A 22,328-nucleotide genomic window follows, 5' to 3' on the forward strand; every position below is an offset into this window, starting at 1 on the left:
AGTGGAACAATCCCTGCAGCAGAAGCAACGTAAGACCACCAACAAAGTCTCTTCTATCCAGTGACAGATTATTTTACGTTTAATAACAGAGGTTGCAGAGCACTGAAAGGCTGCTCAGGTGATACGCTGCCCTAGGAACTACACATTTCATCTTTGATGAACAGTGAACAACCCAAAAATATTCTTGGGCTGGCTCTCTGCAAGTCCCTTATGAGGTGACTGCCAGAAGGTGAGAAGGTGTACTGGGGAATGGGTAACGCTTTGCCTCCACCATGTCTCAATACTCTGTCCTAAGGAATTACTTATCAGCCATCTCAGACAATTGCCCCAGTCTAACACAGCTGCTCCCTCCTACTCATTTTAACCTATTAATTGCAACTCTTAATCTCATTTGAGAGTGTTTTAGAAACATTAAGCAAACCTCCTAGTGCTTCTTTAAGAGAAACTGGTAAATATTTCCTGCCATACAGATGGCAAACCAAGGTAAAGCGAAGTCAGATGCTTGCAGTGTGAACCTGTTCAAAGAGCCCCATCTCAGGCAACAGATATATCTACAGGGTCTCTCTGCGGGGTCACACAGGGAGTCAGTGCCTGGGGCAGGGAATTTGGGGTGCCCTCTTCCCCAGCCCGCCAGCTCTCATCAGCAAGCCACCTCACACTCCTTGATACCTGACATTTTTGGCTGCTCTTCGTCGAGTTTGTCTCTTGGGGGTCTCATCATCTTCATCGTCGTCGTCATCTTCAGATGAGTCCGGTCTCTTTCTCTTCTTCCCGCGCTGGGTTTTGTGAGGCTTTTTAACATTGGTTTTGGCCACTGTTCTAAAATAAGTATTAGCAGAAAGCTATAATACAGTGGGTTTTACATAAACGTCCATGTTAGTAAGCCTTTAAAAAAGCACACATTTCAAATATGAGACTCCTAAAGACTTAGCCTGCTCTAACTACCATGGCAACCACTGCATCACTCGTGGAATAACTAGGTCCACAGGCTCACAATTTAGGGTAATATTGAAGAAAAAAAACATTCTTTAGCAACAAATAGAAACTGCCTCTCCACCCCAGCACAGGCAGGAAAGACATGCAGAAAAAGAGATACAGACTGAACCAACCACTCCTTACCTCCTCTGGGCAGGTCTTCTTGCTTTAATTTTCTTCGGTTCAGGCTCACTCTCTGCACTGGTACCCTGCTCCCCTCCATCTTCATCCTCTTCTTCACCAGAGACCTCTCTTTTCCATTTATTTCTGTGGTCAGAAATGTAGGTCATCAAGGGCCATCATATTTCAACACAAACGCTTGGCTAAGCAGGCATCCGAGCCATCTAGGTTAATACTAGCAGGCCATAATTATGAGAAAAAAAAATACTGTGATGCATGGGGGAACTGATGCTGCAACTCTCTGCTTTTAGGAATAGGTCTCGTCACCCAGATCTTAGTTACACAGTGGCATTATACCGTGAGCACGAGTGGCTCTCACCACGTGCTACAGCGGTGCATGTGGCAGGGCTACGCTTCAAACAACGGGGTGGCAAAGCGCTTCCATTTATTTATTTTTCGCTTCCACATACGCATTTCTGAAACGAGGTGGAAAAACCTTCAAGGTGGTTTCAAACAAACAGACATTTCTCAGAAGTGCTCGCTTTCACTTACAGTTTACAAGCCACAGGGTGCACAGATACACTTTCCCCGCGTAGCCCAGCAAACAGGGCAGGAAGTCTCATACCAGTCAGCTTTAAGTAAGTAAAGTTTCCAAGGTTGAAGCCAAATCCCACTGGTGCTATTTGTGAAAGCAAGCAGGTTCTTCACGGGTAACTCAGAGCAAGATTCAGCTCTGAGCTCCCCTCCTCTCTCCATGGGGTACGTGGGGAGTCCACGGGGATTATTCCCCTTGCTCCCTGCCTCTTATTCCCCTTCATCTTGTTCTGCACTACTGTATACAGCTGAATGAGAAATTAAAAGACAAGAAAGAGGAGAAAGGGAGCTGGGACCACGTGGCATCCTGCTGTGTTTAAGTTTTCTCCAGCAGGCAGCTTGGTAGCTCTCTTCAGTACTCTCGGTGTTTAGGAAAACTCAGAGGTGCTTATTAGATGGAAACAGCACCAAAACAATTAAATGAACTTGGATATTTTGATGGGACATCCAAAATGTCCTTTCTGGAAGGTCTTGCATCTTATCAGAAGGTTATAGAAGATAAAAAAGATAATGATTTGGCATTTTATTCTCTGTTCATTAAAAATGGGGAAAAAGTGAGGATTATAGTATTTAAGTACCCCTGAATGAGAAAAAGTAACACAATGAAGTGAAAGACTGACAACAAAAAATGAACCCGACTTGTTCAGTTTCCCTGGCATAGGCAAAGTGGGAAAACAATAGAGAAGCTGGGAAATTGCAACCATCCATAGGTTTACATTCAAACTTCAATTTTAATCATCCGAAGTATTACTACTGAAAATATTAATTAATTTTACAAGCTTCCCACGTTGACAGTGCCTGTCAAACAATTACTACTACTCTGAAAAATAAAATAAAACAATAGAACGAAAGAAAATAAAACAAAGTGCCACTACTCGAAACCCCTCTCCCAGAAACTTACGTTTTTTTCATTTGCTTCTGGCCTCTTCGTTTTGGGCTCTCATTTTCCGATTCGCTACTTGCCTTTAATTGAAAAGAGAGAAAATCAGGTTGTAGGCTTCGCCCCAGACTGTCTCCTCAAGGACACAACCGAAATGCATGCACGTGTCCCGAGCCCGGATGCAGCCCGAGTGCTTTCACGGCGGCACTAGGGGACGTTTTGGTGCGACAGGGCTGCAGAAGAGCTGCCAGCAGCCCCACGCTGGTCCCCCCAGTGCTGCCTTGGCTGCAGGGTTGGAGCCCCTGCTCTCAGCATGGAGCAGCAAAAGGCTGAGAGCCCCACCGCAGCATCAGCAGCGGGGTCGCTGGGGCTGGGATGTTTGAGGCCACCCACCCAGCGTCCACCTCCGGCACCTGGCAGGCGCCATCCCGGCGGTGGCAGCGGGCAGCGGCCCTGCAGCGTGCGGTGCCCCGGGGACCACACGGCGACGGGCGCGCGTTTGACCCTCCAAACCTTGCCCTGCTCGGGTCCTGGAGACAAAGCCACGGAGGGAGAGGGCTGCTCAGCTAGGACGCGAGGCAAGCATCAGCTCTGCTCAGTGCCCTGTAATGTCTGGGGAAGGAGGGCTTTCTGTGCTTGCACAGACCTACCTACTGCACTCACACAAACGCGTTACGACCCCTGCTTTCATTACAGAAACTTCCTATAAGGAAGGAAGTTCTCATTAAAAAGACACTGTTCTTATCACAAGTGTCCTCCTTACTCTCCTGGATTTTTCTCCCCTAGCAAAAGCAGCCGAGGAAGCGGCTGGGTCAGACCCTGCCCTGCTGTTTTCCTTCCTGATCATTCCCCCAGCCTCCACCAGTGAAGTCTTTCTGGCTAAATATATCTCGAGATATTCTACCTCCTCGCTGAACTATTTTAAATGTGGGTGTCATCAACTCCTACGGGCTGAAATAGCTAAAAATCTTTGTTGTACGCAGCCCTATTTTTGTAAAAACTGGTCAACCGTAAAAACAGATCCCCACACAATTAACACCCCGAAACGAACAGATGACTTCGCCCGAGCTACTTGCCACAGAACACACAAAGCACCAGGGAGAAAACTGAGGAAGCCAACGGGAGATTTTTCAAAGGGTATTAAAACGATAGAAAAAGCCTCAAAGACTGCTTGCTCTATGCAGCTTGCTCCTTTGAAATCTTCCGCTTAATAGTGCTTTTGGCTGCAATATTGAAGAATTGACCAGAGAGACCCCAGCCTCAGCTCTGGGTGAGCTCTGGCCGTGGCTGTGCCTCCCGTGCACCCGCCACGTTCCTGGGACAGGGACACGGCTCCGAGCCGAGAGGTGCTCGTACAAAGATCACCTGAAATGGCCTGAGCTGCAGTGTTAAGAAGCCGAGGCAGGGAAGAGACATGCCCTGCATTTTTGCAGCCTTTATTTCCAGTTTCCAGCTTCCCTTTCCCCAGCAGAAACCGCCTTTTGGCTTGTGCCTGGCTTTCCATTGAAATGAACGGGAATACTGGATGGCACATCAGACCACGAGCTGCATCTCCCGGTGGTTTTGTGCCGGATTTAGGTGACACACAAACACCTCCAGCACTGTGTCCCAACACGAACACATTCGCCACCTGTTGCACTGCACGGGATCCCTGTTTCATAGTCCAAGCATCCAGGAAGCAAGCGGCCGGCTAACAGCACGGGCAGCCCTGCCCTCACACAAACACTCCCACAGATCGCAGCTTCAGCACAGCACAGTTCAAAAGTCCTCACTTTTCTTTTTTTAATCTTTTTCCTCCTTTAATCTCTTTTCTCCTCTCTGAAATGTGCTGCTTTGCCATTCCGGCTGTGGGATATTTTTCAGTAGCCGTCCCTCAATGCGTGTTTACTTTCTGCTGTCTCTTGGCAAACCCCGAGCAGAGAGCAGTTGATTTTTCTCCTGCTCTGCGTCAGAGACGACGAGATTTGGAGAAAACCAAACACGACCTTTGCCGCTTTCTGAAACTAACTCCACTCATTTGCCAAAATCCCACGTTTCAAGATTTTAGCGTTCGCTTTCCTAACGCCTCTGCTCTCCTGCTCTGCCGCTGTTTCCGCATAGCTGATGCTCATCTCGAGAACTCATCTTTCCCTCTTTGCCTTCGGAAATCTAACATGTGGCTCTAGCTCGGCTGCCTTCGGCTGTGTCTCTCAAAGTCCCCGCTGTCTCCTCCGGAGCTGTCTCCGCTGCAGCCTGGCCCCAGCCTGAGTCATCGTGGCCTGCCCGGTGCTCCCACCCCGTGTGCCCGTGACTCAGCCGCTCCTCGCCCACCCCAGCATCACTTCTCGCTCCTCACCCGGCTCCGTCTGCCTTCCTGACCCCGGGCTGCCCGGCTCCAGCTGTGGCTGAAAGCTGCCTCCTACCATTTCATATAAAATCATTAAAAAAATAAAAAATAAAAAAATTAGCAATGCCTTAATTCTGAAATCCCCATTTCGAGACCTGGATGCAAAACTCGACGCGGACTTGCTGAGATCAGCCCACGGGTGAGATCGGCACCTCCGCAGCACAGCCGGAGCCGGTGCTGTCAGCAGCCCTTTGTCGAGGCAGGCCCACGGGCTCTGGCCAGCGGTGACCTGCGGGGTGAAGGGAGGCAGGGCGACAACCGCGGAGCTGGGAGCACCTCCCGGAGGTCTCGCCTGCCTGCAGCCACGCTCAGGAGGAAGCAGACGGGTTGGGAAATCGCGTGCAACACGTACGTTAATAACGTCACCTCCCTGAGCAGCATGAGCTAAGCTGACAACGTCCGCCCCCGGTCGCCACCGGGGTTTTTGGCAGCTCGGCAGGAGATACCAGGTGCGCACTGCTTGCTCTCGGAGCCTGCGGTGCCAGCGCTGCCCGAACACTGCGGCGCGGAGCAGGGCTTGGCCTGCCCCTTCCTCAATGGCCAAGGAGGAAGGAGATTTGCACGAAGACTGGCCTGCCCTAGCTCCCCTTCCCTACCAAACGCTGCTGATGTGCCCTAAATGTTCCCAGCGCCGCTCTTGCAACTCGACTAGGGACCGGCCTCCTCCTGCCTGCACTCCCCACCTCCAGCCGAAGGGATCAGCCCTCCCTCTCCACGCCTCGCCAGCTCCTCCCGTCTAACTTGTTCCTTCTTCTCTCCTAGCTCTTACAATGCACGCAGCTTTACTAGATTAACTGTGCTGTATTTCACCACGGAGAAGTGCCATACAAGACATGATGATGCTGCATATGTTGCACCAAGATGGCAGCAGCTTTAAAGATCTGGTCCTGCAGATTTTCCAAGGGTGTCCTCCCCCCCAGCCCCTTGGCACGGCCCAGGGGGGCCTCTGGGGCTCACCCTGCCTGCTAAGAGACACGAAGGCCCCAGATGGTAGCTCACACTGAAGTCAAAGCAAGGATTTGGCTCATTTCAGGCTTAACAGGAGCCCGAGGCCTGCAGAAAAGCTGCAGCCTCTCAGCTCGCCAGCTTAGTTTTCTGATGTGTGCTGAACTTCTCTTTCCTGGCGATACCGGTAACGTCTGAACTTTCAGCAAAGATGCGAGGCAGAGTGTTAATCACAATGCAAATGAGCAGGCCATTTTCTATTTTCAACGGTAAAAAAAAGAAGTATTGGGGAATGGCTGGGCCCCTCTTTCACACACCAGAGGCACCATGCCATTTACTACGAATTCTAATCACAAACCATCCTTATAGCTAAAAGTTTGTGTCCATTTTGGGCACGTTTGTTTCTTGATGGCCCCGGAGCACTCTGCAAGGCACCTGCGCTGCACGTCTCGCTTCCCCTTGCTGAAACCTGAGGCTGATTTATTAACTGCAAAGAAACCGTACAGGCAAGTACAGTTTTTACTGAAAACTCACGTGTGTTCTTATTCCTGGAGACAGCCCTAGTGCCCCGAGCAGCTCCGTGCCCCTATGCAAAGCAGCACTTTCGCTTCCTGCTCTTTCGCAGCCCACGCCTGGGTATTGATCAGAAGTCGCCACCACCTCTGACTACACTTCAGAGACCTCCATGAGGTGCCCAATGCCTTCAGGGCAGTTCCCAGAAGGCAGGGAAATAACCCTGCCCAAACGGGTGGGCTCAGCAGAGGCAAGTGGTGAGCAGCGTGGACAAGCGATAGGGAAGAAGGCGATTAAAAGCTCCCAGATGCTGTGCTGGAAGTCCCAAGCAGCAAGCGACAAGAGCAGGTCACTGGCGACAGGCTTAACCCTGAAAGGCAGAAGGTGATCTTAGGAGGTGCCGAGCACCTCGGGCTCCTGCCAGCTGCAGCAGCACTCAGCACCAGGCAGGATCGAGCTATGCTACCTCCTCCCTCGTGGCGTTTGGGTCTTCCAGCATCAAGGCTTTCCGTCTCCTGCTCTCTGCGAGGCCCCAGCACTGTGCTCCCGACACGTCACACCCGCCACCAGACTGCTGCAGAAAGGAGTTGCCCTACAGGGACCAGTCAGCACTGCTTTGGGGAAAGAGGGGGGAATGGGGTGGTCCAATTTTGTTAATTCTTGCTTTCCTTTTCACAAAGATGGCAGTGGGCTCATTGGGAGGACTGTTTTTTTGTTTTTTACAATATTTTGTGGTATAGCAAAGTTTTTGCATCTCAGATTTTTTTTTTAATTTTATCGTACCTTAAGTAGTAAGAAATAAAGATATCGAAAAAGAAAAACAACATTTGCAAAACCACGTAATATTGTAAAACAAAAAAAGACGGGACTTACCTGAGCCCCTACCGGGCACTGGGGGGTGCAGCCGAGGTCTGTGGCGGGTGTGACATCGCCAGCACAGTGCGTGCCGCCGGGGCATCGCACAGAGAGGCGGCCAGCGAGCCTGGGCTTTGCCGAACTTGAAAAGGAAAACAAAAGCTAAGTCAATGACGTGCCGCAAGCCCCTTCCTAACCTGCTGCCCTGCGGGATGTCCAGCACAGGAGGCGGGCGGTGGCGGAGACCTGCGTCACACTCGCACCTCTCGGGTGTCCGAATGCAAACTGCGGCGCCGAAGCACAAAGAGCCTGGTCTGCATGCTTTTGGACCAAACTCTAAGCCCTGAGCTTTAATTTCAGTCTGGCTTTCTTTCCCTTCCTCAATAACCACTCAATCTTCCCGAAGGTCTGCGGATGAGAAGTTCTGCGCGCAAGGTCTGTTAGATGTAAACGAAGGCAGCAGCTAATTCCTACGTCTTCAGGGAAAAGGAAGCTCTGAGAAAGCACCAACTGGAAGGTTTGTCTGCCAGGCTCTATCGACTGTCACCTTCAAGTGAAGCATAAAACGCTTCCAATATTCAACCAAAGAAAAGAGATGGCTCACAAAGCTGAACACACACAAACGCATCTATCAGCACGATCCGTCCCGGGATGGGCAGCAACGCCTGCTTTATTGCTGCGAGTTGTTTCGGGGCACTTTCCTTTATTCCTGGTTGGAAGTACGTTGTGGTTTTGTGTTTTCCAGTACGTTTTTACGGCAGAGCACGACTCGCGTTACGCCCCACGCCAGCACCCAGAGCGGTGCCTGCAGAGCTCAGCCCAGCAGTGCCCCACCGATTTCGGAGCCCTGGGGCCACACGCATCCATGTGCAGGACCAGGACCTTAGCTGTGCACTCCAAATCCGCAAACCAGGCTAGGACTCAGTGTTTACGAGACCATGCAGACATGGTTTGGTTGTTTTTAAGTGTTCAATAGTCCCTCACCTTTTCTTTTTTTTTTTTTTCTTACCTCATCTTTTATATTAAATCGCGATGGTTCTTGTCTGCTTCGGTTTGACCTCCTAACCCCATAAACATCAGGATATTCTTCCCACATCTGCAAAATAAACAGACCATCAGAAGGCCTGCTTCACCCCAGTTATTTCTGACATTTTAGAGAGGTTTGATGGTCAACGTTAAAAAAAAATCAACATAGAGCCATTAGGGAATTTTGATAGCAGTAACCAGCAGAAGGACACTTATAAAACCTGACTGAAACAGATCATGGTTATTTGGGGCTATTTAGTAATACTTTAAAGCACATGATTTATCACAGCATTATCTTTATAGCGGTCCTTCTTTCCCACAAGATAGAAAACACTTTCCAACATGTTTAGGCTGAAGGACAGGGCATTGAGGCTCTGCAAGCAACAGGAGGCAACTCCTTGCAGGTGGAATGAACGAACCTACGCAAAAGGATGAGGCACTCTCACAAACAGCCCTCCCCATTCCCTTCTGTAGAGAAAACCTCACCAGCTGCCTGAAGGGCCCAGCAGCAAGAAGATCCCAGCAGCAACTTCACACGTGAAGCCTGTGACCCATCCTGGATGGCAAAGGGACCAGACCACCCTGTTCTTCTCCCGAAGGCACTGATGCAAACGCCGTTTGGCAGCGCAGGACACACGGTTACTGGGAATGGTTGCGCTCTATTTGCTATAACCAGGCCCCGTAGCAGTTTAATAAGCTACGTACAAAAGCATGCGTTTGTTCTCTCTGGATAGACAGGAGGAGAAGGGGGAGACCAGAACTGATGGGCTGATGGGTTTAAATGTGCCTGTGCTGGTGACACAGAACATCAGAAGCTTTACAGGGCCGATGCAAATCCCTGCCATGCCTCCCAGACACCTACAACAGTCCCTCTGCCTTGTCCCTCAGCACAGTTTATCCTTTCACAGTTTTCTAAACCTATTTACTGTCCTTCTGCTTCTCCTCCCTCCAGTCCTCAAGCATCTCTGCAAGCCCCTGGCAGGAAAAACAAATCAAAATGGGCTGCCAGATGCAGCAGTGACTTGGGACTGAGCATGATGAACGCGAGGCTGCAGTCTGGCACTTTCTCTGCTTCTCTTGAAGGAGTAATGGGCTAACATTGCAATGGCCAGATAGCTAAGGTGCTTATCTGTCAGGCATGAAAGCAGAGAGAGAAATTCAGAGGTTTTTTTATTACCCCACATCAAAGAAAAATTCCAAATACTCCCCCAAACATTTGAAGAATGTGTCTTTTCATCTTTTAAATGGCACAGGTTTTGGACGGAGGACAGACTCCCATGACAAATCGGAATAGCACCTAACACAAATGAACCTCACCTTCATGGGCGTATCTAGACAGCAACACAATATAAACAATAATATAATTAATTGCATTGGCCATTCAAGGGGAACAGGTACCAACACGCCTAGGTTAGACCCAGCTAAGGAAAACGCCCATTAGCATCAGAATTAAGGGAGGGAGAGGCTTTCCTTATTAGAGGGTGTCCTGACCTTTCCGTGTTTCATCCACACTAATTATCCTCTTGCGTATGGATGCGCTCCCTCGTGGGGTAATTTTAATGTTTATTGTCAGGGCCGTGCTCTTAGCAGCCCACGGAAGAAAAGGCAGCTTCCTTCAGTCCACATTTACCAACAATAAAACAGAAATGTGAATGCTGTGTTACCACAGCGGCCTTACAAACGCGTCCTTCCTTGCCAGTATGAACACAGGAGGTTTACCACGACCTAGGCAGTCAGCCTAGAGACTGGTGAGAGGGAGAAGTGCGAGCACTGTAACCAAATCCTTTACCTCTCCCTCGCAGGTACGTGGGGAACAGGCTGAAAGCACTGCCCTTCCTGCTCTTTACGAAGATAGCAATTTTCCCCATTAAATCCCTCTCGTGAACGAGCTGCGCAAGGTGCAAACCACAGCTATGAAGAACAGGTCAGTCACAGACCACAACACAAAGTATCACTGACCTAACCTGACTTTCCTCCCTCCAATAAACTCAGTTCACCCAGTCCCTATCTCCAAATGGGCATTTGGGTTGTTTTTTTTTTTCTCACCCCACACCCCAGTCTCTTATTCGGGTGCCTCTTGGGTAAAGCAGGCAGCCAAGGCACAGCTCCTGCGCTGGGGAGGTGCAGCACAAACCAGGGGCAAACTGCACACATCAGACACCTGCAAACCCTTTTCCTCCTGTGAACCAGAAGTGGAAGGCAAACCTGCCTATGTAGGGCAGGGATTGCCAGGGGAGCTGTGGAAAAAAAACACAGCAGAGAACAGCTGTCCTGGACATAAGAAAGTTAAATAATTTGTTTTGTCCTTTTGTCCTCTTTTTCCTTCCCCTTATTTTTCCAAAGAGGCAGGCAGTGATGGAAACAAACCAAAGTGGCCCAAATCCTAGACATTCTCCTGGCTATGTCCCACGGGAAGCTTTACTGCTTCTAAAGGAAGAAGAGACAGAAGAGAGGAGTGGAAGGATGGAGGGAAAGGATGAAACGAGAGGGTCACTTATTGATGACAGGCATTTGCGCCTCGTTTTCTACCTGTCTAGTGCCCAAAGGGTTGTCACAGCAAGTGCACAGTCTCCTGCTCACCAGGATGACATGGGGCCATGCACACATACCGAATGGCCAGCGAGGGGCTTGGGGACACCAGAGGGGGGAGGCTGCTTGGGCAACGTGCAACTGAGGCTGGCCAAGTGGCAGGGAAGGCAAAGAGCTTGGTTAAACATCCTGTGTCCTGCCCGTTCGTGGTGGGTACAGGGGTAACACGGCTCTGCAGAGCACCAGGGGCAATACCTTTTTAACATCTGCTATCCTTTCCTTCTTAGAGGCCGGTTTTTCTTTGGTTTCAGGAGGGGTCTGCTGGGATTTCGAACCCGTTGATTCACTTTCGGATTCAGACTGACTCTCAGAGGACTCCGAGCTGCTGTTTGACTCGCTGCCCTGCTCGCTGCCCTGCTCGCTTTCAGACTGGCTTGCAGAGTCAGAGCCAGAGGCTTCTTCGGATGCCGAGTGACTGATGGTAGAGAGAGAAGAGATTACATTTTAACTGTACTGTCACAGCTTCAAAATATGCAGCGAGCAAACCTGAGCCCCATCCAAGCCACAACGGTAGGCTTGGAATAGCCTAAACACGAGTGTGAACTGCATGGCCAGCTGTTGAATGCCCAGGTGACAGTACAAGCTCCAAACCACTGCCCTGCTCAAAACCACCGGTCCTCCGGGGACGATCTGGCTTGCTCAGAGCGAGCAAGAGCAAATTCGGAGGCCACCTGGTAGCACTGAAGATGAGCAGTAGCGCTGGCGTGGCTCTCCTCTACAGCCTGGTACACCCAGGGGTTCAAAAATCCAACATCCAATTTCTGAAAGAGGCCAGCACCAAACATTGTACGCATTATATTGTGTATTGGTAAATGTCACATTCCTTCAAAAAGAGTAAATTTAGCGGTGGAGAAGCACTTTTACAGCACGTGGCTGGGAGAGCTCTGTTTACAGGTTACATCAATGCTGTGGAGACTGCATTGCTCAGAGCACCCAGTAAGAGGAGAGCAGAACGTTAAATAGGTGCTTTTTTCCTTTTGGTTTACATCAAAATGGGTTAATACACAGAACATCCACTTAAATGCAGGCTCCTTAACAAAACAAAAAAACAGAGAGGCCAAGTTTTTTCAGGTGGCCCAATTTCTCAAATACCTTTGTCCAATCTCTCCCAAATCACAATCTTTTTTCTTTTTTTTTTTTTTAAATTTAAAATCCAATTTAAGAAAATAGAAAATTCCTTACAACATATAACACACTTGCTAGTAAGGCAGTGTTACACAAGCTAAAAGGCAGTGTGACAATAATAAGACTGCAAACTTCTTGAACAAGGAGCATCTCTTTCCAAGTCAGCTCTTATCTGCAGCTAAATGCTTTCATTACGTTTAAGAGTTTGTTGCAAATATAACATCATGAAAAAAGAGTCAGAAAAACTTTGCAGAGGGAAAGCGGGTTTTTTAATGTGTCTCCTTTTGTACAGCTACAGAAGTAACGAGATACATTGAAAGCTCTGCTTGGATTTCATGATTCAGGAAAAAAAATACAAGGACAAAAATATATATATAATAAAGCACAGATATCATTCAATGAAGACAAAACAAGCAGAAATCAATGTATGCTTTAGAGGCATCACTAGACACAGCCAGCTAGTGTCCGCACACACATCCACGTGCAAACAGGGCTCATTCCCAGCGCGGAAAGAAGCTGCCCGCTGTCGGCTGGGAATGATGAGAGTTGCTGGGAGATGCAGCGGGGCCTCCCTGCCGCCCCGGCAGAGCTGCGGCTGCTTTCTCCGACGGAGCGGGCAGAGGGCAGCAGCCGAGCGCGGCGGGAGCCTCCTGCAGAAATCCCTCCAGCGCAGGGCGCGCGGCCAAGCTCCCAGCCGCCATTTCACAGCCATCCCTCTTCCACCATCTTAGGGTTTCATCGCTCTGGTGGCTGTTTGCTCTGGTTTTGCTCGCGTGCCCTGGAATGGAAGAGCTCAGCATTTGCAGAAAGGGGAGGGGAAGGAAAATACAAAAGAGCTGTGGGCAAAAACGTCAAAAGGGAGAGAAACGGAGACTTTTCAGCAGAGATGAGGATGTATAGTCACTGATGATCGCTGGTTTCATTGTTCCGGTTCAGTTTTGACAGGGATGGGGGTGTCGCATGGCTCCTTCCCAGAAGGATGGGACCATCGAGCAGGACCATCGAGCAGGTCCACAAGCAGCCACCACAGCCCCGTACCACCCAGCTCCCATCCTTTCCTCGCCATTTGCCCCTGCCCGCTGCCAGGGCCTCACGGCTCCCCGCCTGCCCTCCTGCAGCTCACCCTGGCCCTCACAAACGCAGCCACAAATCTCCCAACATCTGCTCAGCCACAGCCCTGGAACGCGGCCTGCTTCCAAGAAGTGTTGAAACTTCTTCGCTGGAAATTTTTCGAAGATCCAGTGGTGGTTTTTTTTTTTTTTTCAAGAAAAGCGAGGGATTTTTGTCAGGAAACATCACCACAGCATTCAAGGAAACAATACGCCAGGGACAGGCGGTTTCCATGGGCAGGGCTCAGCAGGACACGTCCCACAGAGCCACCCACAGGGCCCTGACCTCCTGAGAGGGCACCCGGAGGCAGCCAAACCTCCAGTGTCACGGCACCAAGAGGCAACACCAGGCTTGGGACAAACTAAGTTGGCATCCGATGTCCCACGGGGACACAGGAAAGGAAAATACTTTTCTTCAGTCACATTTATGGGCAAGAGCTGGAAGGAATTAAAACAGGGCCTAGGCAGTACTTGTGTGAAGGCAGAGCAGTGAGCGCTGGCCTCTGGAGCAACTTCTTTCTCAAGGCCCTAAACTTTATGACAAAGATACAGGGACAACCTTTGTACACATGACTAGCCACTATTCCCGCGTGTTAGCCACGTTATCGGGACACCATTATTTTTTTCTTGATGTGAACAGCGTTGTCTGACGAGGAAGGCGCAGATGAGGTACACAGCTGGTGCCCAGGTATGCACGTGCCTGCCCTAGTGCAGACGAGAAACGCCACTTCCTTTCCAAGGCTCTCGCAAATAATTTTTAAAAAGACTTTGAAATCCCTTTATCAAGGCAAAAGGATACATCCTTGCCCTTATTTCTATATTAAAGTGCTAGAATAAAAGAAAAAGCCAATTCTGTAAAATAATCCTTTCTAAATACCACCCAGACAATCAGGAGGTGCTTCCACCTGCCAATAAAGTGTAAGGGCTTCACAACGTGACGTGTCAAATCAGGCCTTGCCTTTGTACATACCTGGAGATTTAGGCCTCTTTTCCACACTAGTTTTGGGATATGCCCTGCTTTAATATCCCTAAGTTAACATCCAAAAGAGGCCTACTCACAATTAAACTATAACTGGGGGATAAGCTATAATTAATTGTCTCAAAATCCCTCTTCAGGCAGTCCAACACCCTTCCGATTCAGTAGAGAAAAACACCCACGAACATCAAAACTACAGCTGGATCGTTGGTAACTCCCTTAAAGCGAGAAACTCCCATAAAAACTGAGATCTGCTAATGCTCAGCAAAACACGCTCCCATGGTTTCCAGGAATTACTTTAGGCTGTAATTCTGTTTTAATTAAGAATCTGCTCCTGACTTGATGGAAGAAAAAAAAAAAGAAAAAAACAGAAAAAACAGAAAAAAAGAAAAAAACAGAAAAAAAAAAGAAAAAATCATCCCTTACCAAGGACACATTCCTTCCAAGAAATAAGTAGCTGAACAGCAATGATAAGACCTTTTACAATCAGGCATCTAAGTTTACAAGGCAATTACAGCATGTCTCAAGCCTCCTATGTTAGCGTTTAATATTTCACATCTGAGCACCATGACTTCATTTTACAGGGGATCATCTTTGCTAACAGCAACAAAATGTTTTATAAGCTCTCAAGGAGAACAAACAGTGGATGCTTTCAGAAGGCGCAAGGCAAGCTGACGTCTCTCAGCAGTGACCCAACACATTTCTGGAGTCAAGAGCTGCCACGGGAAGGGCTCTCACTGGCACCATTCTGCCCTGACTTCAAAATTCAGCTTTCGATGGACAGAGCTTGAATTCAGCCAGGGGCAGAAAGGAGGATTAATGGCTGCAGGTCCTCCCACAAGGCGAGCACCTCCTAACTTTAAGGATCGGTACGGACGCGCCACATCACCGGTTTGATTCTAAACAAGTTTGAATCCAAACAGCAAAGTTCCGCTGGGCTTTGCTCTGCGAGCTGAGCTGGAACCCAGCGCAGGCTCAAAATGGTCTTTGGCACGGGCTCCCAGAGCCGGATAACGTCAGAAGCAAAGTTTATCGTTCCCCGCAGGCAAACATTCGCTTAACCCTGGTGCTGAGCAGAGCTTCGCGTGCCCCACAGACAGCGGAGGCCCAGCTCCACGTCAGCTCGCTGCCACCAACGCACGGACCCGGGGGCACCCGCTCCCCTCCTCTCCCACCCCACGCCCTGCAGCCCACGTCCCCACTCACCTTTTGCCTGCGACAGCAGAAGCCGGGGCACTGGGTGCCTCCATGAGCCACCTGAACTTGGCACCACACAAGAGGACGAGCCCAGAAAACGACGAACGAAGTCTGTGCCGGCTTGGTGAGTAACGGCAGAGCCAAGCCCTTACAGACCAGCGGCGCTACACCGTGCTCGGTAGCACCGCGGAGAAAGGGGCCAGCGAGACCCCGGTTTTGGGCAGCAATGAGCCAGATGAGCAGTTTGGCTACGCCTGGCTCCTCACCACCTGCATCCGGCAGAGCCGAGCGGTCCTACTGGTGGCATTCCAGCTCCGCAGCAACCCGATGCCAACACAGCCGTTGGGGCCGCGTTCTGGAACTGCGGGCCGGACCACCTCTGCGGGTGAGCCCACCGGCCCCGCTGCTGCGTAACCTGGTGGTGGAGCTGCCCCGAAGCCAGCAGGACGTCTTCTCCACACCAGGCGCATCCGTCAGGTCCAGTGCTACCACCAGGAGCGGTTTTCTCGCCCCCTTGTACATCTCCAGCGAGGGCTGCCAGCATCACCCACCCACCAGTGGTACCCGGTCATGGAAGCGACCCTGGATTTACTCCAAAGCACACAGCAGCAAAGACCGTGCAGGCCACCGACTCAAAACTGTTTAAACAGGTGTGTTTTCCAAAAGTGACCTACACGCAAGTGGCTGTGAAGGCAAAGGGACGTGACAAATCATAGAAGATGCACTGACTGAACTGGATCCCGTGTTGCTGTTTTCTTTTGAACGTTTCCCCTGAACATTTGGTCTATAAATATGATGTTCCCTATTATATACAAACATACACACTACGCCTACAGACCCTGAAAATAAAAACAAGCATCATCAGTTCACGCTGATGCATGCATCCAAGACACACAGTAGCTGTAAAAAAAAATATATATATCAAACCATGTCGATCTCACCTCTAGCCATGGAGAGCAACACAAGACTGTGGCTGTAAGTCACTTGATGGAAGTGATATAAAGGATAAGGGATAAAGCATGCAGCACAGGAACGAGACGATCTCCACGGGATCTATCCCTTGTCTTGGGGAAGAGAACAAAAACCAGGAACACGAGCAAATGCTTCAGTAAGCACAGCCACGGACGCGGAGACAGTGCATGGAGCTCGTAGGAGAGCTAAGTGAATGACACTGGACCTGTGACACTTCAGAAAAAACACTTTTTGAGCTCCCTTCAGACTCTGAAAGTCTATTAAGAGTGATGGGTGTTTGCCTGCCTCCTAAGGCACAGATTTTCTTGGTGATGAGTTGAGATGGGTTAGTCAATGAGGAGTTTTTCCTAACTCGGGTTAGTCAATGATGAGCTTTTCTTAACTCATTTCCTGCAGGCAAAAATAGAAATGGGGGAAGGGAGAGAAGAAAAAAATTCCCATGACTCTGCTACCAGTACCCTGTTTCCAGCTCCACGAATGATCTTGCTTCAAGGCAGGAATTTAAACTAGAATATAGTAAACACAGAGAGGCTCTTCACAGGGTTTAGAAGAAAGTCTCGAACACCTCTGAATATTCACAATATATTTCAGCAAAACCTACACAGGCTTTCATGGGGCAGAACAAACTGTCCCAGGAATATATATTATATATAGGGTTACCCCTGCCAGATGACCAATGCATCCTTCAAAAGACAGATGAAAAGGGGAGGGAGTTGGGGGTAGAAAACTATTTCCTCAACCTTTCAGTGACGAGCAACTTTTGTTCTTAAATTGGCAAGTGAAAAGAGTTACCATGGAAAACACACACATTTTCCACGTGTGACTGCAAACCCTGCTTGCAGAAGGTGGGCGTTAATTACCTTTACGCAGCACTAGGCACAATAGGCCACGTAGCTACTGTAACAACCGGGGGATTATGCACCCAGCAGGTATCCTATCCAAATATCCATCTGAATTGGGCCGTGCCCCTTGCCAGCCTGGCTCAAAGCACAGGAAGGGGAGGAGGCAGAGGGAACTCGCTCACATTCTGGCCACCGCTATTTGCTCCAGCGCAGGACTCCCAAATGCCAAAGGCAAAGCAATCCTGAGCGCATAGCGAGCTAAATATATCCATCCCGGCTCTGCTGCAGCTCCCTGTAAAGCACACGGGGCTATCTTGAATGCCAAGTATTTTCCAAAAGTTTTTTTTTCTTCCCCACACTACAAAGACACCACATTATGCTTGCATGATAAAGCAAAAGTAGCAGTTCATTCATGAGCGGGAGAGCAGGCTCTCTTGCTCTCTGATCTTTGAGCCAGAGGCTGAAAATGCCTGGGATGTGTAGTGGGAAAAGAAAAAAAAACCTCAGCACAGCGACAAAAGGAGTCAAAACCTGTCTGCTTGATTAAGGAGTGCCATTGAGAAGTTCCAAAGGCAGCATCCTTCCCCTTCCCAGCACCGAAAGGGAAGTACAATTGCAGCTCTCAGGGTTTTGAAAAGGAGGACTCCCCCTCCCCAGGAAGGCAGAGGGACATCGTAACTCTCCGAGCTGCCTCCAAACCGCACTGAGCACCTCCGCTCCAGGGCCAAAAGGCGCCCACGTTTTTCGGTAAGGCTGAGCGAAGGAGCAGGGGTAAACTCACCAAGCCCCTCTGCCACTCCAGCTTCTGCGTTGTCACGCCAGGGGTGGGCTAGCACAAAGGGAACTGCACACAGCCACATGTAAAAAACATCCAGATATACTGCAGGGAGGCCGCAGTGCACACGAGTTACGTTTAAATTAGTACAGTACGGGTTTTGCATTGTTTTTTTTCTTCTTGCTTCCCCCCTCCTTTTATCAATCACAAATTTAAGTTGAGAAATAACAGATGAAAGAAGTGCAATAATACGGAAATTTGGAACCCCAAAATCAGTGACGAATACACAGAGGCACAAATTCCTTTCTGATTCCAGATGAAAGGAACTTGACCCAGCCTGAGAGCTGCATTCCAAGGGACTCCTAAAAGCTGCCTTCAGCCAACAGATGTAAGGCTCGGCATTAAGCCTCCCCTCCACAGAGAGCAGGCGCATGGCATTCAAAGCTCTCCTGTCAGTGGCAACTCCAGTTAAGAGCAGAGGCTCCTCCCCATGAAAGAGACATAAATGACCCCTGTAATTAATAATCAGGGATTACACTGAATCATCCACACCTAGGAACAAAACTTGCAAGAAACAGCAATAGTTACAACATAACTTTTTTCTAAGGAGCTAGGTGTCCTGGAGTCGGGATTCTTGACATTGCAACACACTTGTTCATGGCTGGGGTAGAGGTTCACGAGCAACGAAGCGTTGAGCAGCACTGCAAGCTGCAAAGCTCCCAGTGCTTGGCAAACACGCTCCTCAGGAGCCCTGCCAAGGCGAAACGCCATGTGAGCAGTTACCAGCACAATACCAGGCGAGAAGCTGAGATAGACTGTTTCAAACATTTTATTTTTTTAACCTTGACCTAGCCAAGGTCAGACAAATACATACACCGCAGCAAAGACGATCCTCAGCCCACATGTAAATATAAAGCAAACCATATATTGAAAATTATAATTTTGTAGCAGCGCTGCACAAGCAGTGATGTAATAAAAGCTACTGCACATTTGGAAAGACTCATCAACATTTTGCTTCTTCTTATACCCAAAATACACTCCCTGCTTCAAGAAAAGGAGGCATTAGCAGCGTGACAGACTTACAGAAGCTTCATTGCAAGCCACCAGACATGAATTTTTCATCTAGTCGTTTTTGCTTTCCTTTCAAGGATCCTTTGCAGGATATAAAGGCAGTCTTTACAAGTTCTCCAGCGCCTGTTGGAAGAGGCTCTTCAAATGGCATTTCAGCACACATCTTTTCATAAAAATACACCAGAAGAATTTATGTAAGACACCATGTCAGTAGGGCAGTATATCCTTTGCTAGAAGGCTGCTTATATCTAATTACTGTAATCCAGGCTATCCCCTCCCCCAGTGCTGCACTGTTTGTATTTATTTTCCTTGAAGGAGAGGGGAGATAATGCAGAACAGAGCCTTTCTCCATCCATTATCATCTCTCTGAACTGGATTTTAGCTATGGGCAACAAGAGATTGAGGAGTGTTTCTTGGTCTTCAGAACTCAACAGCCTGTTGAGGATTAGCTGCGCAATTCCTACTGGAACCGATGCCTGCGACACAGAACAAGGCACAGTGGATATACACACCTCCAGGGTACGTATCAGATGCAATTTCAGCCTAAGATGCCAAAGCCACCCACCCAAAGAGGGCTTACTGTCAATGCCTGGAGTTCAAAAACAGCAAGGCCATGGCATCAGAAGTGTCAGTTCAGGGACTACCTGCTTGCTCACAGTGCCAGGTACATAATTGGAACTCACTTTAACTTTAAAAAAAAACATTTGTGCTCTGAATTTAATGTAAAATCCAAGTGTGGCTATTCTAGGCGAAATGCCGAAAGCCACACTGCTCCCAAGGCACACACGGGAGACACCACATTGTCCTTGTGCCACCCCTACACGCGCTCCGGGTGTGACCCCGTGGCGCTGCAACGTGAAATTGTTCCTCCCCGAGCCGTGGGAGAGTTCAGGGTCAGCCCGTGTAGGAAATGGGGGAAGGTGCAGATGAGCAACTGCTGCCCTCAGGGTGCAGCAGGTGAAACACCAACCCAAAGGGGAGCAGAACAGGCACCGACCAGGATCTCGGCCGGGGAGGCTCTGGAGGCTGAAGGCACGGGGCAGTGCAGGTGGGAGGACACTGTGCCTGCACGTGTGCCCCAGCACGGCAGCGCTCTGGCAGAAGCGCACGCTGCGTGCTACAGGAGCGTTCTTGTAGGGCTGTGGAATTACCCAAGTGAATTCTTTAATCCTGGCTTTCCGCTTTTATTCAGAAAAATAGTCGTGCGTTTAGAGAACACACAAAATTTGATTAATTAGCTTAGGATGGTTAACTGAAGGACACAACGCAGAAGAGATGAGAATCCAGCTAAGTGCAGCTCCTTGCAGTTGGTGAGCTTTTTTTATAGCACTGCATACAGCATCCATTGCTGGCAGCAATCACAGAACAGGAAACAGAGAAGTTTTAAGTCTGGGAATCGTGCGTTTGTAATTGGATGAGCCATTTCCTTTGAGAGGGTAATGTGAAGCAGAAGTCACAAAGCAAAACAAGAACAATCTCTTTTGTGCGCCACAGGGCTTACATCGCCATTCGGATGAATTCCTCGCACATTGGTCCTTTTGTCCCCTCCACTGATCAAGCATTTTCCCTTTTCAAAAAAAGCCTCCTGACAGCTTCATAAAGGGTTAAAGCTCGAACAGGAGAGGGGGGAGGGAAAAAAAAAAACCTCATTAAAGAATGCACCAGTGCAAGTGAAACTGAAAGGCAGGGTGCAGCAGGGCGGCCACAGCAGCTACCCAGCAACTTAGCAGAGGAGGAAGAGCTGAAAGCCCCATTTAGAGATATTTTAATAAACACGGTTAATGTTTCCACTCAGCTTGCATAAAATCAGTTGCAAAATGCGTGCTGAAGGAAGAATTTTGGTGATTTAAGGATGCTGAAAGCCATAATGGTATATATATATTTAAAAAAGGGGCCAAATGTTTCAGGAATGTTATATTCTATAATTCCTTTCAAGTTAAATGTTATATTCTGTAATCACTTTCAAGTTAAAAAGGAAAAAAAAAAAAGCGGCACCAAAAATAGCTCCGCTCGTTTTCAAGTCACCCACTCGCTTCCGAAAATAGCCGTTAGTCTATTAAAAATTTAAAAAATAAAGGAAAAAAAAAAGAAATCTAAAAGCCCGCCAGGCGAGGGGAAGCAAGGGAAGCCGGCTGCCGCGCAGCCCACACCTCACAGACAACGCACTCAGCGTACGCCACGCAGTTTGCGCAGCCGGCGCACGGCGCGCCCCCGGCGGGCTCAACGCTAACAGCGCAGGCGGCGCACTCGGCGTACCCAGCATGCGCAGCGCGGGGCGCAGCCTCCACACGGGGCCGCCGGCGGCGGCTGAGCGCGCAGCCAATGGCGGCCGCCGCGGCGCAGCAGCCGGCCTTTGAACCCCCCCCCCCCCCCCCGCCTCCCCTCAGCAGCTTCCTGCTGGCGGCGGAGCGCGCGGAGCGCCGCAGTGTGCCTGCCTGTCAGCGCTGCGGCACAAAGAACAGCCATTTTGTGACTCGCCTGGCCCCGCACCAAGGCGCTGCCTTGCCCCGAGCCCCCCGCTCCGTGAAAGCGGCGGGGACGTTCCCGAGGGGGCAGCGCCGAGCCCCTCCCGTCCCCCCGGGCAGCGGGGAGCCGAGGGGGGCCGGTGCCCGGCGGCGTTGTTGCCGCTCGCAGCCCGCTCCGCGCTGTGTGGCCGCACCGCCATAAAATGGCTGCCGCGCGCGCGGGGAGCGGGCGGCGGGGAGAAGCCTGAGGCACCCGCTGAGGAGCGCCCGAGCCTTGTCAGTCGAAGGCACCCCTTCGACCCGACGCCTGGCCCTCTGTAATATTTTGTTCGTTTTCTGCCCCAAAATAGTGAAAGAAGCCCAAGTGCGGCCGCACGTCTTGTGGCAAGCTGTTCCTGCAGCACTGCCACCTCAACAAGGGCAGGCTGAGGCGGAGCAGCACGCCAGGCAGCTGCTGCCTGCTGTGCCCATCAGTGCTCACGCCTGGCTGGCTTCACGGGACCCCTGCCCGCCTTCTGCTTCTGCAGCTCTCATCAGGGGTGTGCTGGGAACATCTCCTCTCAAAGAGCCTGCCATTTAGGAAAAGCAACGAAGAAGATGCTAGAAAACACACCAAGGTTGTGTTCGGTGCTGTTTCACGCATGTCCCATACACACGGGCAGTGGGCACTGAAGTGCTGCATCCCAACTTTTAGCCTAGGTGGAGAAAGTCCCATGAGATAAAGCACTTCCCCCGGGGCAGACCAGTGCTGTGGGCAGTGCCAGAACACAAAGGGCAGGTGCTGCTGTTCCCCCGAGAGGCACCAGAAAGCTCACTCCTCAGCTTACAGGCTGAAGAGTTCACATCAGCTGTCCCCCAGGAACAATCACCTGCTCCAGGACAATTCTCAGAGGCATTCTGATTTATTCAGCAC

The 22,328-nt window shown here is 49.9% G+C and overlaps 1 protein-coding gene across 16 annotated transcripts in view; it reads right to left on the minus strand.

Annotated features, from left to right (window-relative positions):
• Positions 1 to 22,328, minus strand: part of CHD2 (chromodomain helicase DNA binding protein 2) — a 97,115-nt gene that overhangs the window by 29,741 nt on the left and 45,046 nt on the right. For 14 of the 16 annotated variants that reach the window (XM_083849864.1, XM_083849865.1, XM_083849859.1 and 11 more), the window contains 5 exons: positions 11,079 to 11,298; positions 8,278 to 8,364; positions 2,591 to 2,652; positions 1,120 to 1,242; positions 670 to 819 (listed from right to left, as the gene is read on the minus strand). In XM_083849864.1, coding sequence (XP_083705990.1) covers positions 670 to 819; positions 1,120 to 1,242; positions 2,591 to 2,652; positions 8,278 to 8,364; positions 11,079 to 11,298 — 642 coding nt within the window. Of the gene's footprint in view, positions 1 to 669; positions 820 to 1,119; positions 1,243 to 2,590; positions 2,653 to 7,286; positions 7,411 to 8,277; positions 8,365 to 11,078; positions 11,299 to 22,328 lie in introns of all 16 variants that reach the window. The other 2 variants (XM_083849860.1, XM_083849861.1) reach the window with 2 other exon arrangements.

This window comes from Anser anser, assembly GCF_964211835.1.
Source record: "Anser anser genome assembly, chromosome: 10".
NCBI classification, from domain to species: Eukaryota; Metazoa; Chordata; class Aves; order Anseriformes; family Anatidae; genus Anser; species Anser anser.